Here is a 16,798-nt window from a genome sequence, read left to right as displayed (position 1 = left end):
AAAGCTGTTAAAAATAATGTTTTATTCAAATAAATATTTAAATGAAATAAATAAGTTAAGAATTATGGCAATGTCTGTTTCCCCCAGTTGTATACACAATGGCACAATTACTGAATTCTCAGCAACTGGCTATAAGTCTGATCTGAGCATTAAAATAGGGTTACATTCACTCCAGGAAAAAAGCATCAACTCTATAGAACACAGAAAAAGCAACATGATGTTCAGCAATCAAGATATACAGTGTGCAGATTTGAGCCATACTTTCTACAAATCTAAATTCAATAAATGAGCACACTAAAAAAAATCAAGAAAAAACTAAGAAGGATGATACAGGTGCCAGGGGATTGGAGAGGCACATGTGGCTTGTTCTTTATTAATGATTCAGTTAAGGTATAATGACATTAAATTGCCAGCCGTCTCAAACAGCTTTTCAAACAGGCTGCCGTACTCAGCTATGGTATACTATGTCCTTTTTACTAACGTGGCTGTGTACACTATATATACACACACCTACAGACATAAACCATTTTAGTTAATTTAAAAATCTATCTGAAACGGGCTTGCAGATGAAAGCATTCATCTATACAAAGGCATGTGAGATGACATAATGTTATTTGCAATTTATTTGATCTGTATGAGCATATAGCACAGCAGTGCTTTATAGGCTGATGGGTAGAACCTGGGCCGATTTGAGATTTTTCCCAAATTGAAAAGGTCAGAAAATCTTGCAATGAATTGGGTGGTCCTTTGTGCTTTCTTGTTTACAATCAAATAAAAATGTTTCTTATAGTGTCTCTGCAAACCACACAGCTGAAAAGGCATCCAGATCCAATTAGTCAGGGATGGACTCCAAATCCCCTTAACAAAAACATTTATCTGATCCCACAGGCAATACTAACAGAAAAGAAACCTGTTGTTGAAAGAAGCCTATATAGAATTGATTGGTATATGCATATTATTCATATGCAGGAATATGCATGGATTAAACACAAATATGGAACTTTTCAACTTTACATCATCTCACTCATTAGGTTAATAGAAAAAATCATAGAAAAATTACAGAATGTATTAATGAAAGGAAGAGGAGATCAAAGTGTGTATATTAATAGAATTTGCTAACATGGTAAATTGATCAGCAGCTTTTGTGAGCCACTCATTGTTAATAAAGTATTTTAAAGTTTTTCTGTGGCATAAGTAAATTTTAAAGCATACTGCCAGTTAAATGATACACAAATTCAGCCCCAAATGCAATTTCATTGTTGAAAGATTAAAATCGACCCCAGAAGACACTATTCTGCAGATATGTCTCAGTAACTTAGCTACTCTGCCTAGCTATATGAGAGGCACAATTCAATTAACTCCTCCACAGAGGTAATTCAAAGCCATTTACTACAGTTATATTTCTGTATACTTAATATTAGCACCTGAAACTTCATGCCTGATTTTCATGACAATTGGATTTTTCACTACAATCAGATTCTGCTATGTATATGTGCCTTACATACTGTAGGTTAAGGCAATATACAGTATGACAGGAAGCCTTAGCTAAACAGTCAGGTACCACTACAAAATCCATCTAAAAAGCTGAACACTAATATAATATAATATATAGTATAAGCACCTTCTAGCCTGATCTTGTCAGATCTCAAAAGCTAAGCAAGGCTAGGCGTGGTAATTATGGGATAGGAAGTCTGTAAAGAAATACAGGTTGCTGGTGTAAGTGTGGCTGGGTCACCAGTAGTTAGCACTCTTTCCTCTGGATCAGAAGTTCTAAAACCAATAGTCCACATTGGTGACTGGAGACACTATACTGTAGGGGGTGCCATTCTTCAGATGAAAACCAAAGTCCTAGCTATTTGGTCATTAAAGATCTAATTGCAATGTTTGAAAGCCTAGAAGTGTTTAGCTGGGATACTGAGGTTAAATCCAATTCAGGGTTTGCATAATCTGGGCTCCTTATGTCAGGGCAGATCTGTGGCTAAGGATCTGTGCCTGTGGCTGGAAGGTTGCCGGTTCAAATCCCGCAGCCGGCAGAGGAATCCTACTTCGCTGGGCCCCTGAGCAAGGTCCTTAACCCCAACTTCTCCAGGGGCGCTGTATAAATGGCTGACCCTGTGCTCTTTCCCTGTCTGTGTTTCTCATGGAGAGCAAGCTGGGGTATGCAAAAAGACAAACTCCTAATGCAAGAGATTGTATATGGCCAATAAAGTGATCTTATAACCAAACACCTTATTTACTGCAACCACTGACAACATTGCAGCACACTCATGACTTTGGTAAGAAAGGTACTGTCAAAAGTATCATCCAGACTGGGATTTGTTAACCTGTCTCTCCTAGTTCTCTGGAGCCAACCAGAGGCTTGCAAACAAATCCAGCAAATCAAATCACAAGTCGAATCCCCCCCCTGGGCTTGCAACTAAATTCAAGCTACCGTAAATTCAATGATACATTTCAGCATTGAGTCAACACAAAACACCAATTGGTAAACTGTTGTGGGTATTTAGGAATGCTCTACTAAATTACAGATGTTATGCTTTGTTAAATTAAAAAGACACCATTGCCATGACCATAGGGTCCTGAAGAATTTTGCCATATTGTCTTGCTGCCTACAGTTCTAACAAAATATAGTTATGCATGCATTAGCCTGCTACTCTTGTGTACAATGTTATATATGGTACCTGTAGATGTGTAATGACTTCTAGATTCTCTGAATTTGTACTGTCAGTTGTGAGTCAACATTACATCACATTAATATACATATTTGAAATTACTGCATTCAGATATGGCTTTTAGAGGTGTCCTGCCTGTTCTCATCTATGAATTTAGAGATGTGCCTTCTCCAGAGGATGAATTTGTTTAGTTGCAAAAGCAAACAAGGGATACCTTAATTTAATCTTGCCTTGATTATTTTTTATTCTGGTTTACGCATTACTTTCCACTCTGTGATGAAGAGGATATGGAGGTACTGTAGATAAAACGGGCATCACTCAGACACAATGGGACATGAAGATACCAGGACATGCTTGGACTAAGACGTACAGTATCTTGGAAAAACCATGGGAAACCAAGATGAGATGGTCTGGACATGCTGTCAAGAAAGATCAGGCAGATAGCAGCAGAGAAGTATACAAGATGACCACAGATTCAGGATGAGATGGTGTGATGAGGTAAAGAGTAAGACAAGCGAGCTGAGAGAAAAAGAGAGAGCACTTGTGCAACAAGCAGCCTAGAGGAAAGAGGACTCATCTTACTGACAACACATGTGATCGGAACTGAAGCTGAAGAGCCAATAACAAGGATGAAGGTCAATGTATCTTTCCAACGAGGGTGCAATTATCAAAAAACACATATGCATTATTTACAGTAAATTATAAAATTTAAAAATTGAGTATGCAATGCAGTGATAAATCTTGTACTATAAGAAAGATGGAAAGGGAAGGGAAAATATCTAGCGCAGAAATGATGCCTCCAGAAATGCCTCTCCATTATAAAAGCCAAATAAAGACTTAAGAAACAATGCATGAAAGCTTCCGAACTGTGCTGTCCAGAATAGCCTGAGAGACCACCTTCGACTGTTCATGCGTCCAGACACATGGGAATCAGAACAGCCTATTACTGTGGTGCCCAAGAGCATCTAAAAAGCATGTACTGTACAGGAAAGGAATGAAAAACCCTCTCAGCACGACCGTGTTTTATATTGGAAACAATTTACTTCTGCTTTCAAGACATGCATACTGCATTAATGGGCACAAACAAAAAAACTTCACTTTATCCAAAATTCAAGAGGCTGTTTTGACATCCATTATTTATGTAAGATTACAAAATGCTTAGCATTCCTTTGCTGGCCTGCTTCATGGAACTGAACAATTTCTCTTGAGCTGCTCATTGACAAGCTTTTCATCTGCCTTTCAAGCTGCTGCATTATGTTTTTGTACCAAATAGCAAATGTACAGTACAGGTTGAAAGCAACAGTGCTTGTTAGGAAATGAAAACATACAGTACAGTAACACGAACAATAGGCTGAGCTCGAGTTCAAGAAAAAAAATTCAATAATGAAATTCTCCAATTTTAATAAAGTTGCTAGGAGGCTGATAAAATGGCTCAATTTTGATTAAACTTAGAATCCAAGTACATTTATGTTACAGAACAGTGCAATGTCATCATCTTCTTAAGTAGGCTATGGAAATACATGACAAACTGACTTCTCAGGATTTATCTACACAGCATAATTGAACATTTTAAGATAAGAAATACACAGCGAACATGATCTCATCCCAGGGCTAACTTTCTGAGGCACTCGTTTTCTGCCTTACTGCTGCTTGTACTGCTTAAAAAGAGTCAAGAGGACACTCTTATTCTTACTGACTCTTACTGGAATACAGGGGTCAGTGCAGAATTATTTGTTTATTACACTACTCATCACAAGCACAATCAGCAACCCATTGACAGACTCCAACAGAAGACTTCAGAGGAAGTGCAGATGCATCTACAGCACTGCAAGGAAGTGTGAAAGTTAAGGACACATTAGTCCAGCTGTAACAGCTATCCTACATTGCAAGTGGGATGGAATATCACACAAGATACTGCCCCTCGTAATACAGTTAATTCCATTTGGAGCTTCTCTGTCACACCCTTTTACTTCTGCCTCCACTCTCCTCCCTGTAAAAGTCACCACTTTCCTCCTCCATAATGCTCTCTTCTCTGGATTGCTGTCATGTTCAATATCCTGCACTTAAACTACGCCAGAGAATTCTCCTCAAGAGACCATTTCCATGACTCGCAACCCAGGGTCATTGCCCCTGTCCCCGAGGCAGCACGGCGGTAATTGGAAATTAAATTAATTACTTGACGTGGGGGAGGTTTTCTTTATTTTCCTGTCTTATCCAGATTGAATCTCATGCAAATAGACCTACTCCATCATAACCTAAGAAGGTGAGAGAGTAGACAGAGGGCTCAAGTGAGTGGAGGCAGCAATTTTGGTCCTCTTCTCCAATACAGATGTCTATCACACCAGACCTTTCTTGTTTGGTCGTGAGGAAGGAAAGGCCTGTTTTAGTTGGGTACTATCTGAAGGGGTTGTGAACCCTTTCTTAGCACCAGACTGGGATAACTAATGATTGCAAAGGTGAATATGGCCACCTATAATCCTCCAACTGCCAGCTGGAAGGGGAAAGAGATGTGAACAACGAGACAAAAAAGCTTCAGTTCAACTACCTGTCAAACATGAAATATTAAGCGAGTAGGTGAGATGAATAACAAAGCACTTAAGCCTTCATGCTTTTTTCTTCCTTTCCCTATTTGCGGAGCGGTGAGTCTGTGGCTAAGGATCTGTGCCTGTGACTGGAAGGTTGCTGGTTCAAATCCCGCAGCCGGCAGAGGAATCCTACTCTGTTGGGCCCCTGAGCAAGGCCCTTAACCCCAGCTGCTCCAGGGGTGCTATACAATGGCTGACCCTGCACTCTGACCCCAAGCTTCTCTCCCTGTCTGTGTGTCTCATGGAGAGCAAGCTGGGGTATGCGAAAAGATGAATTCCTAATGCAAGAAATTGTATAGGGCTAATAAAGCAACATTATTATTATTATTATCATTTTTTGTTTTCATTCTTGCCTTTTCTTCTTTTAAAACTGAAAGCTTGATTAAACAATATTAAACCTGCTTTAGCCTGGCAAGTTTTTTCATATTTACATATTTTTACCTGTACACTATTCACAGGTATGAACCTTTTTTACGTAAACTGGCTATTTCACTTGACAAAGGCACAGCAGGACAATGACTATTAGCTTGTTTATTGGATTTTATTATTTTCCCCATTAACAAATTCCTTTCACATTTTATTAAATCAAAGTGGTACAAAGATGAGACAAGTTTGTACTTGAAAAGTGTATCTTATTTCTGCAATTTGTCTATTTCCAACCCTAAATGCAAGGAAAAAACATAATTATCATGAATTAATTTTCATTATCATTAATTCATCACACAACTGCTTGATAATTCATACCTTTACTTTCATTAATGGACACAGGTCAAATCATAAATTCACTGGATATGATCTCACATCCACATACAGTATCTGACCTCTTATTCTGTGCCGTTGTTTTGCTTTTAAGCATTGAAAGTGATAAAATATCTCATGCGCAGCCTGTTTAGAGTTTTGCTGAGCAGAAATGATCTTTTTCAATTAAATACCAGTCACCACTGGGTGAATACTTTTTTCCTAATAATTCGAAAATTGCTCACCCATCCTAAAAGGCAAGGATATAAAATTTCTTCTGGATTAAAAAACAAGATTCTATGAAATGAACCAGAATATGTAAATTTACAGGAATTAATGTTTCATGAATGTATTCATAATGCAAAAGAATCTTTTAGCTTAATGACTAAAATTTAATAAAAATATTTTCTCTCTCCATGTTGTTCTTTCTCCTGGAAGACACAATCTAAAATGAAGGGAAAAAAACGAATAGATTAAAACAGGCTCATTATTATTCCAGAGTTCCAGTCTTCACTAATGTTACTAGTTATTATCCTAGCAATTATCTTAGTTATCTTCTCTTTCATTCAGTCTTTGTTTTTCCACATGGTGCAATATTCGCACTTTCTCAGTCTCTATAGATTCATAGGAGCATACCACACCCTGTCTTCTGACAGCTCGGGAAGTAATGAACAGAATTTGAAAAGAAAAATAATAAAAATTCATTTAAAAGAAATCCAAAAGGCAGGAATACATCGAAAGTCCCCTCTGCTGAGATGAAGAGTTAATCAGCGTGCAGACTTGTGCCATCTGCTGGACAGCAAGTGCAAAAGAGCTCATTGCGACAGGTGAGCTGGCGCTGGAGTCTGATGAGGGAACCACGCCTTTGTCCACTGATTCGCTGTCACTGATCTATTGCCATGCAGTGGTGGGCAGGGCTAGCAGCTGCTACACAGTACCAGCCACAAGGAACACGAAACGCCATGCTCACCATCCTGCAGTGCAACCCTCTTGCTGATGTATACTGTACTTCCACAAAGAACAGCTATAGGTATTGCCACCATACAAGAGTTGGCAATACTGAGGGGTGCCCGTCTGATGTCTCTGTGAGCAGCTAAGTTACAGGACCACAGGTAATGAAAAAAGAAAGTAAAAAGCATGAGTAATTGGAAATAAATGTTTAATTAGCATTTCCTCTACGGTGCAGAGTGCAGACTGCATATTCTCACAGGAATCTGTCCTGCCCCATTGTCTTAATATTCCTCGCCCACTACAATCTGCCCACTCTCCTATTTTTTATATCGATGAACAAGAAAAACTAATCAATAGCCTCTGAAAGAACTGCACATTCTGAAGCATTAAGTTCTGGGTCCTCAGCAGTGTGTTTAATCATGGCTTTTTTTTTTAAAGGAGTTCATCATCAGTCTCATGGCATGTACATGGGAGAACTCTTGGACAGACAATAAACTGCCTAAGCACCCACACACACAAAAATACCGCACCACAATGAGAAGGAGCTTCTAATTATTAAGATGGAAATCAAATGAATGGTGTCCACAACAGAAAAGGTGAGATCAGAGAGTTCTCTTGTTGACATGATGATTCCATGACTGCATGGTACTGTACTTCTGTAGTAACTACCTGCACTTCTTCTGTAAAGGCACTCTGAAGGTGGAGAAGTCTTTGTTCTGTTTCCTTAATAGTTTAATAAAAATAGGGTCACACAAAGAGCCATGCTGCCTTGATAGCAAGTCTATAGTGCTTATTAAGTGCGGGACCTGGGATAATTACAGTACAGAGGACTTGAGAAGTATTTTAACAAAAATACACCAGATGAATGTGTAAAACATAAAAGGATACGTTTCCCACCGATAATACTGAAATACCGAAGTGTATAATAAACAACAGATAACCTCTCGGTCTGATTTAAAGTCTAAACTGGAGGACATTAAATGTTTTCTCAGGGGCAAAGAAAGAATGGAACAATGAAAGAGGCGTCGATACGATATGTTGGGGATGCCCTCTTCCAAAACCCAAGGTAAGAAAGACAGGAAGCTGCTGGCAGATGCTGCAGCTGTTAGGAAACCCTAATGAAGAGATAAGGATCCTGTGCAGATGCAGGAGCAGGTAGATGACACGGCAGGCGAACAATCCAATGCGTAAGGCGAGCTCGTGGTCCAAAGGAAAAGGTGATTCAGTATCCAGGAAGTACAATAGAAGCAAACATTCCCATACAAGAGGGGAGGTCGTGGTCGAAAGGAGTAAAGTAGGTCGAAATCCGGGAAGTACACTGGTGGCAAACGATCCGAGTCGAGAGGCGAGGTCTGAAGTCAAAAGGCAAAAGAGAAGTCCAAAATCCAGGGTAATATGAGGTACAGTAATCGCTAGGTAGAGCTCTCAAGGAGTAGACTCAATTCAGAGCAGCAAGAAGCGGGTTAGAATGGCTTAAATACCGCTACCTGCTGCACGGTAGGGCGTCTGGTGTTGAGTTAACACGTGCGGCGGGGCTTGTAATTATCGCCCTGCTGCTGGCGCTGATTAGCTGTCTTGGGGGCTGGTCTGGGCAGGTTGGTGGTCGTGAAAGCAGCTTCTTAGAGCCACCGATCTCACTTGAATGTTGTTCTCATCTGAGGGTGCTGATGAAGACTATTCTATTCACTTTATAGTAAAACTACTGCCACAGATGGTGACCCTGATTAGCCAACACCCAGTGATGAAGAACTGCGCCATCTTCTTTACACTTTCCCCCTACTTGGCGTGATGGAGATTCACACCTGTTCTTCCTGGGTTACAACATTCTCACACTGCAGTGCGTACGGTGCATTCATCTGAATGAACAGTTCTGACTAAAAGGTCTTATTAACAGGCTATGCTAGATGGCAGGATCTCCTCTTTTAAAAGTGAGTGTGCAGCATGTCCTCACTTTAATTTCTCATTGTCCAAGATGCCCATTTCAATCCACCGAAATAGCCCTTGACTGCTCCTTCTCAGTGATGGTTGCCAAGCTGCTAGCAATTTTCAGGTACGACACCTTTTATTCTCAGAACTAATTACAGCCAAAAAATTGACTTTACAAGACTGAGATACCCTTAAATTGTTTGCCTTCATTTGTGAAGTAGTGTAAAAGCTGACAGTAGTTGTTGCCTTTTTTTTTTTCAGAATTTAAGTACAGTAGCTCCTTTTCTTTTTTAGCGTGAGCTCCCTCACCCTTTCTTGTATTTGTATATTATTTTCTAAATATAAAATGTTTCTAAAATGCTGATCTGTAAAACACTTAAAACAAACCCTTTCTCAGTTTCACAATATTTAAAAAATATTAACTTGGAAGAGACAGCATGCTGTGTATCAGGTATCTCCAAACAAGACCGCTGTTACCCGCTATTTTCTGACAGAAGGAGAAACCGCTCAGCTTACAAAGGGTTGCTTTTCATATGCCAACAATAGAGTTTCCAATAAAGAGGTAATGCTGAGAAGCAATTCTTGACTGCTTTGCAGTCATTTTAAAATCCAAATCTTTATAAATGTACACCAATTTTTTTTTAAAGACAGAAAATATACTGTAATTGGCACCTGCAAATCATTACTGCTAACAGAGATTCTTATGCACATTTTGTTAAAATTTGACTATTCTAAGCAGGTGTGGGATGTTCAAGTGATGTTTTCCTTCCTCCTGGATTTGTAGGTAATTATTGAGTGAACAATTTAATCCCTTTCTTTACCTTAATGTGTGAATTTTTCTAATATCAATACTTGTTGCCTTAATGGGTTGCTCTACTCTCTCTCCCATCCTAAACAGTGTTCTGTATTTGAGTTTTGTATGAGAAAAATAATAGTGATTTTCAGAGCAGAAAACCCATACACTGAAGTAATAAGCATTGAGTACATAAAATCTCAATTTATATGGATTTTGAAATGACCAACGTGATACAGAAGTAGTATTTTTTTAAAAGGTTAAAAAATGACAAGTACACTGGAGTTAAGCCCTTTGAGAATAATCTGGTTTCTAGCAGCTAATAAATCATGATTCATTCTAGCTGATTTCTGAAGGATCCTAATTAAACAGCAGCCATAGGATTAGCTGGCAACACTGTCCGCATACTCACCAGTCCCCCTAATACAAGGCACCTGTGTATTGTATATTTCTTCTTAATTTCCAAATATTATTTCTCTTCCTCAGCCCTAGTAGGATTTAAAGGATTAAACAAAGGTCCCCTTTAAAAAAGCCTGTAAGACTAACCAACAGCTGTCTTTTGTGTAGGTCTGAAAAACTTCCCTTGCTGAAGTTACGTCATCTCCATGAATCCACATATTATTCCAGTTGCTTGACTCTGGACTCCAAACTGCTACAACACCTTTTCTTTTGTGTAAAAATAAAACCTGGACAATGCTCAAAGGAAGCTCTCACAGGAACATGGCTTCATCATTAAATTTTCAGTCAGCATTTTCTTTTAGCTTTTTGTTTACTGTCCTAAAGCCCAGGAATGCTGACACTAAGAAAATGCTTAATACCAAAGGAAATGTCAGTTCTTCAGTCTAACAACAATAACATCTTTTCACTAATAGTAACAGTTTAAATGCACCATCTCGAAGGTTACCTTTCTATCTATTCTCACTAATCATTCCCAAGAGGACAGGTGGAGTTTTTATACACAAGTACAAATCGTGATTGAAAACAACACAGACTTCCTGTCACCTATTTTTCACTGAATTTTACTTATTCTTGATAGCAATTCTGTAAACATTCTAAAAAGTTAAACTACTTTTAATTCTATTTATTTACATTGTAAAGTGACTGAGTAACATCAGGACTTGTACTGTATATCTTCCAGGAAAAAGTGTCCCCTATTACTTACATCTCATCTGGATAGGCACTTTTTATTCCTACTGACTGGTAAATCATGGTGCTGAAAATTGAGTTATTTAAGCTGTACGATATGGACGATACAGCACAATTTTTATTCATGAAATTTATGGGAGAAACTTCTGCTTCTTTGTCACTTCAGCTTAATTTCCTCAAGGATACAGACAGATACAGAGGATATGCTACTGTTTTTGTGTGCACCACAGCAGTTGGAGGAAGAGGATAGAAAGTATTCCTTCTTTGACCTAATAGCAAGAAACAACCTTTTTATGTCATTAAAACTCCACGACCAATAGTATGTGGGTCACGTTAGAAGAAATGTAGTTATTTAGTTGCCAACAGCAACTTATTTCCTGGAATATACTAGTAAGATCCCTGCTGGTTCCCTTTAATGCACATCATATACTGTTGGACTCTGTCAATATGTAATTCTTTTTGAAATACCAAAGCTTTTTTTTTTTTTTTACTGCCAAAGCCATTATGTTGTGAAAATCTTTTTTTTTTTGCTCAGAGAATTATGACTTCCATTGAACATAATTTCCTCTCTCTTGCATCAGAAAAAAAAATTTGCAGCAACATTCTATTTACTGTATTTGCAGTCCAAGGAATAGTGTGCTGTAAGCTCTGAACAATACCAAGGTAGTAAAATATAGCAATAATCCATCACTAAAAAACTACTAAAGCTTAATCAAAGGACAGAATGAAACTTTTAGAATGTATTAATTTCACTAACTTAAATGTATTTTGATTAATAAAGAACACAGCCTATGAGCTAATGCACATTAATGCTGATATTATCACACTTTACATTTCCTTTGGTCAATTTGGATATTTTTAACATTGCTTTCTGTTTCATTAAATCACTAACAAGACAGACTTCTATTTCAAATGCACTTTTTGTCACAAGGGATTCCAAAACTCTTCACAGGTAGGGCAGAACTCTGCTCATCACTCGAGCAGCTCCTCTGTGCCAGAGCACAGACACTTTTCACCAGCAGCTCACCGTAACACCAGTCAAGTAGTGAACTTTCTGTAGCAATTATATAGCCAGGAAAACTAAAGGGATATTTTTAGATATTTTTTTTGTGTAAAAATCTTTAATTGGAATTAAGCCATGGCAACAGATTTAGCCTCCTCATTCATTGGAACAATGTAATAGGATCCCCGATTGTCTCCAGCTATCAGGGCCTTGTCCTTCATCCAAAACATGGCATTTGCTACACCGCAATGTCTCCTGTCAACAGGCAGGGGCACTGATGTGGAATGTCTTGGTCAGAGTGAAGTGTGATGCCTGATTGGTCCAGCAAGGTCACCCCCAGCAGAAGTCTTGATAATCAGTTTCAGCTACTGAGGTCAGGGGAGCCAGCCACAAGACACTTTTACTTGCTTAACATGAACTTTTGTACTTTTTCTTATGCATGACTAACATTCCTGAAACCATCTTGTTTCATTGCTATAGATAATCTCAATCTACTCTGTGCTATTTCATTAGCATGGAGTGCCTACCTGCACCCAAAAGTTAAGGACACACACATTTTTCCAAAAAATATGTATTTAACATAAATGGCATTTCAATTAATTTTATCATAAAATATTATTTCCTCTTGTGGTGTTTTTTTTTAAATGTACTATAGAAGCTTACAGGTGACTAAACCTACACACATGTAGATATGGTTATATTGAGAAGCATTAAACTACGTTATGCAAACATAATTTGCCTTTTAATATCACTATATACAGTAATATATTCATATATTAATATATAGATTGTACACTGTATATAAACACTCACTTCTGATCAAACTGTATTTCACAATAATGAATATGCATTGCAATGCAAAAAGGCTCAGGATCTGCGCCTGTGGCTGGAAGGTTGCCGGTTCAAATCCCGCAGCCGGCAGAGGAATCCTACTCCACTGGGCCCCTGAGCAAGGCCCTTAACCCCAACTGCTCCAGGGGTGCCGTACAATGGCAGACCCTGCGCTCTGACCCCCAGCTTCTCTCTCTCTGTCTGTGTGTCTCAAGGAGAGCAAGCTGGGGTATGCGAAAAGATAATTCCTAATGCAAGAAATTGTAAAGGGTTAATAAATTTATGTTATTATTATTATTATTATTATTATTATTATTATTATTATAAAGGCTGGGTGTGACCTCTACAGAAGGCCGGCAGCCGCCTCAGAACATGACTGGAAAGACTGCAATAGCAGTGGTTTACATGACAAGCAACAGTCTCTTCTGCACTGTGGTTCGTATGTGGAGCATCTGAAGAGGTCTGGGAGGGCCACAGAGCAACTTGCCAGCTCTCTCGGAGATTAAGATGATCTAAACAGAAACATCCTGCACAGATGGAGGAAAACACCTCGTCATTTCAGCAGCAACCACCATGAGTGCAGTGTCCTTGCAGGTACAAAAAACTACACGGGGTTCCATTCAAGCGGCCTTTCTGTTTGCCCAGTGGAGTGTGTATGCACACATCTCTTGAGTCAATATTCTCACAATAACACCAACCAGGTTACTATAAACATCCAGCTGCTCCCCAGGGTGGAAGACTCTTAGGTTGTGTTTAACCTGCGACACCACCTGACAAGAGAGGGCCTTTTCAAATTTCAACAATTCCACTGGGCTGTCTGCAGCCCCGTATGAAGGTACAGCTCAGACTACTGCTTCTAATGTGTTCATAGAGTCAAGAGACTGTCTTACAAATGGCAGGGTTCCTTCTGGGGCTCTAAGGTGAAATCTAGAAATGGGAATCCAGTGCAATTCAAAAGCTCAGCTGGAACCTACCCATGAAATTAAAAAAAAATCAACATGATGGATTTCACACATATTTTGATGAGTACTCAACCAAGCATCTTCCCTGCAAAACAAAAAGCCTGCTAACACAGAGACATAAAAGCATCTTTACTTGTGTGAAAATTGAGTGGATGTGTTATTCAAGAAATGCAAAATTGGTTCAGTTAATAGAATACACAATCTATTAGGAAAACTTTTTTTTTTAATAAAGCAGTGGATGAATGCTGTATGACAATACCTAAAACACCCACCACCAAGATCTTTGGTTTACAGTGAGGAAGCTTAGAAAATAAGTGTGATAGGAAATATTCACACCATTTGTACTAGAAACCCATTATTTTTCTCTTTGCGATAACCAGCTTAACCCTTGCTGCTGCATATCGTGAAAGCTTAAAATCGCAGACAGCCACGCACATAAAAGCCAATTAATTGCGATAAAAATAAATCCTAGACTTCATCATTTTTGCTATTCCTGCGATGTCTGTGGCCTTTCATCCCCCCTGATATGAGTCTTTTATTATTATTTTTTTATTATTATAGACAGCAGTCCAAAGCCATCACCAAACATGCTACAATATTATGGCACTTATCGTCTCCACAATCTAATTTTACAAATCTTGAGTACTACTGCTGCTTTAGAATTATTGCCCCTGCTCTAGTACATGACTGCTAGAACAGTACAGAGAGTCCTGTTATCATTCACCCATGGCCTGAGGAATATTAATAATCTGTACTATTATGCACATAGTTAACAACATTGGCTGTTAAAAAAAAGACATCTCCATAGAGAAATTAACAGTAGTTTTTTTTTACACAAGCTCATCAAGCCCAATTCACTGTACAAATGAGAATTATGCAAATAGTTCTAACTTGGTTATTTAGAGGGAGATAAACTGGGCAGACAAGGCCGACGGAAGAAGCTGACATCGTAGTGAAAAAGATGAAAACAAAAGGTTAGCGCTCTGAGAGCGAGGAGTTCCTCCAGGTGAGACCCGGCCGCAGCTGGTAAATCGTGGGCCCGAGTGACTTTATCCCAGGGGGAGAGAGAAACCTGAGCGAGGGAAAAGCGCCGTGTGAAACAAGAGTCGTCATTATGAAAGTGGAACCAATTATTCCGCAGACAGCAAAGGCAAAAAGAAGTTCAAAAACACTCAACACTGGTAGCCAGGCTTTCAAAATAAAGACTGAATAGGTAACACTGGACTCTCACTTGGGCCACATGCATTTTGAACTAATTAGTACTGTACGTGTGTTAAGAGGGGTTAAATAGGGTGTCGCGGACTTCTTTAGTTTAGACCTTGGATCATAAAAGACTCATTAAAATGCAGTCAGCTTCACGTAACTACTAGTACACACACGATGGGTCTACCTGAACACATCAGGAGAAATCAGAGTTTAGGATCGAGGTAGGAGTAGGGGTGGGGCTGGGATTTGGTTACGAAGTTGCGCAGTTAGCTACTGTAGTTTACCGCAGTTGATACCGGGCGACCAACTGCATAGGCTACTAGAACCTGACAGCTGTGCTTTACTGCATGTGTCTCCGGTGCATTAGGTACTGAACTCTTCTCCACGCGTCGCCGTTTGTGACTTAGAGGAATAGCTGTCAGCGCCAGTCGTGAATGGTGAACTTTCTAAAGAAGATGAAAGTAAGTTCTGTTTGAGCCGTAGAGATCAAAGACCAGTTCAGCCCTCAAATGATTAAGATGTATGGTGAATATTCAAAAATGTTTTCTCCAATGGCAACAAATCCCCTAAGGACCTGTCATTTTTCCACGTCAGCCATTACAGCTGCTTAGGAGAAAACCTAATGTCTAATGTCTAAAATTTAATACTAATAATAATACTAAATACATAATTTAAAACTAAAGAAATTATGTACTTTACACGCAATTTCCCAGCCACATGTACAGTACAAACAAGCCACAGCAAAATATTTCGTGTTAAAAATGGTATGGTAAAAATGTTTTTTTTTTGGTACTGATGATCATTTGAATTCTCTGTAAAAGAAATGGACGAGGTACTCGCACCCTGAGCCAAACATTCTTATTGTAATATTATTTTATTGTAAAATCCTAATAGGGGGGCTGCAAATCTGCTCAGACCACTGCACTTTGATCGTTCATTATTTTTTAGAAGTTTCGTGTGCAGCAATAGGTAAGTAGTGAGCTGACTGCGCTTAAAATCTGTTTGCACGCAACGATATAAAGACCCGTTAAGTGCGCTCAGGGAAGGCTCCGGACTGCGTTAATAGTGCTCCTGACATTCTTCATCCTATTAACCTGTTCATGTCCCCTGCCCTCTGGAATGCAAAGCGAGCTACAATTAATCTTCTATGTTACTTCAATTAACTGACAAGAAAACATACTCCGCGGTAACTTGCTATTGAAAATGTTTCCTCATTGCGGGAAAAAAAAAACGAGGAAAAAAATAATATTGCTTCATATTCAGCACTTGACAAATGCGCCCGCTCTGCTACTTGAAAAAGGTATTCAGACTTTAAAGATTTCTGTATTTCGTGTTAAAAGAGCGTTTAAGAGAGCAAAGGGACAACATCTAAAGAGTTGCTTCTTATAGAGCTTACTGCTTATCTCCACATTGTGTAACATCTAGAGAAAGAATTTAGATGTCCCCCCCCCCCACCCCCCTACCTTGAAATCCGAACAGGAAAACGAATCCCAGGACCCAGATGCTGTGTATCCAGTAGCTGTTCATGTTGTCTGTCCTCTTCTGTTGTGGCTGCTTCTCTTCCCCCAAAACACACAATCCAGTATTTCTGAGGTCTCCTGTAGATTTTTCCCTTCAGCTGCAACTGTTGTCTTGTTGTACTCTACCGAAAGGCTGCTCAGCACACGAAGGGCTCCAATGTTCTCTCCCAGCGCTGCACCACAGCGAGACTGAGGAAAGCTGGAGAAAAAAGCACACTCCGTTTCAATCACGGCCACTTACAGTACTTGCTGGCTGCATTTCTCTCACGGTCTTTCTGTTCATTACTGCCACCTAGCGCTCACTCGGGGGAAATAAAATCTTCATGGCAAGTATACCAACGTTGTTTGACAGCAAAACTCTTCAATATTTCTTGAAGCCATCTTCGGAATATTTTATAAACACAAATACATTTTGCGCCGGTAATGATTTACCCCGCTGCTGTTGGCTATAACAGTTACTATGATACA

The 16,798-nt window shown here is 39.2% G+C and overlaps 1 protein-coding gene across 1 annotated transcript in view; it reads right to left on the bottom strand.

Annotated features, from left to right (window-relative positions):
• The window catches only part of lsamp (limbic system associated membrane protein), a 632,261-nt gene extending 615,740 nt beyond the window's left edge, over window positions 1-16,521 (bottom strand). Inside the window, exon 1 of the mRNA XM_088921092.1 lies at window positions 16,274-16,521. Coding sequence (XP_088777218.1) covers window positions 16,274-16,337 — 64 coding nt within the window. The 5' untranslated portion in view covers window positions 16,338-16,521. The remainder of the gene's footprint in view (window positions 1-16,273) is intronic.
• Window positions 16,522-16,798: the final 277 nt, after the last annotated feature.

Source organism: Atractosteus spatula, chromosome 7, assembly GCF_055471065.1.
Source record: "Atractosteus spatula isolate fAtrSpa1 chromosome 7, fAtrSpa1.hap1, whole genome shotgun sequence".
Taxonomy (NCBI): domain Eukaryota; kingdom Metazoa; phylum Chordata; class Actinopteri; order Semionotiformes; family Lepisosteidae; genus Atractosteus; species Atractosteus spatula.
The sequence above is the reverse complement of the archived record's forward strand: the minus strand, read 5'-3'. Positions and strand labels throughout refer to the sequence as shown.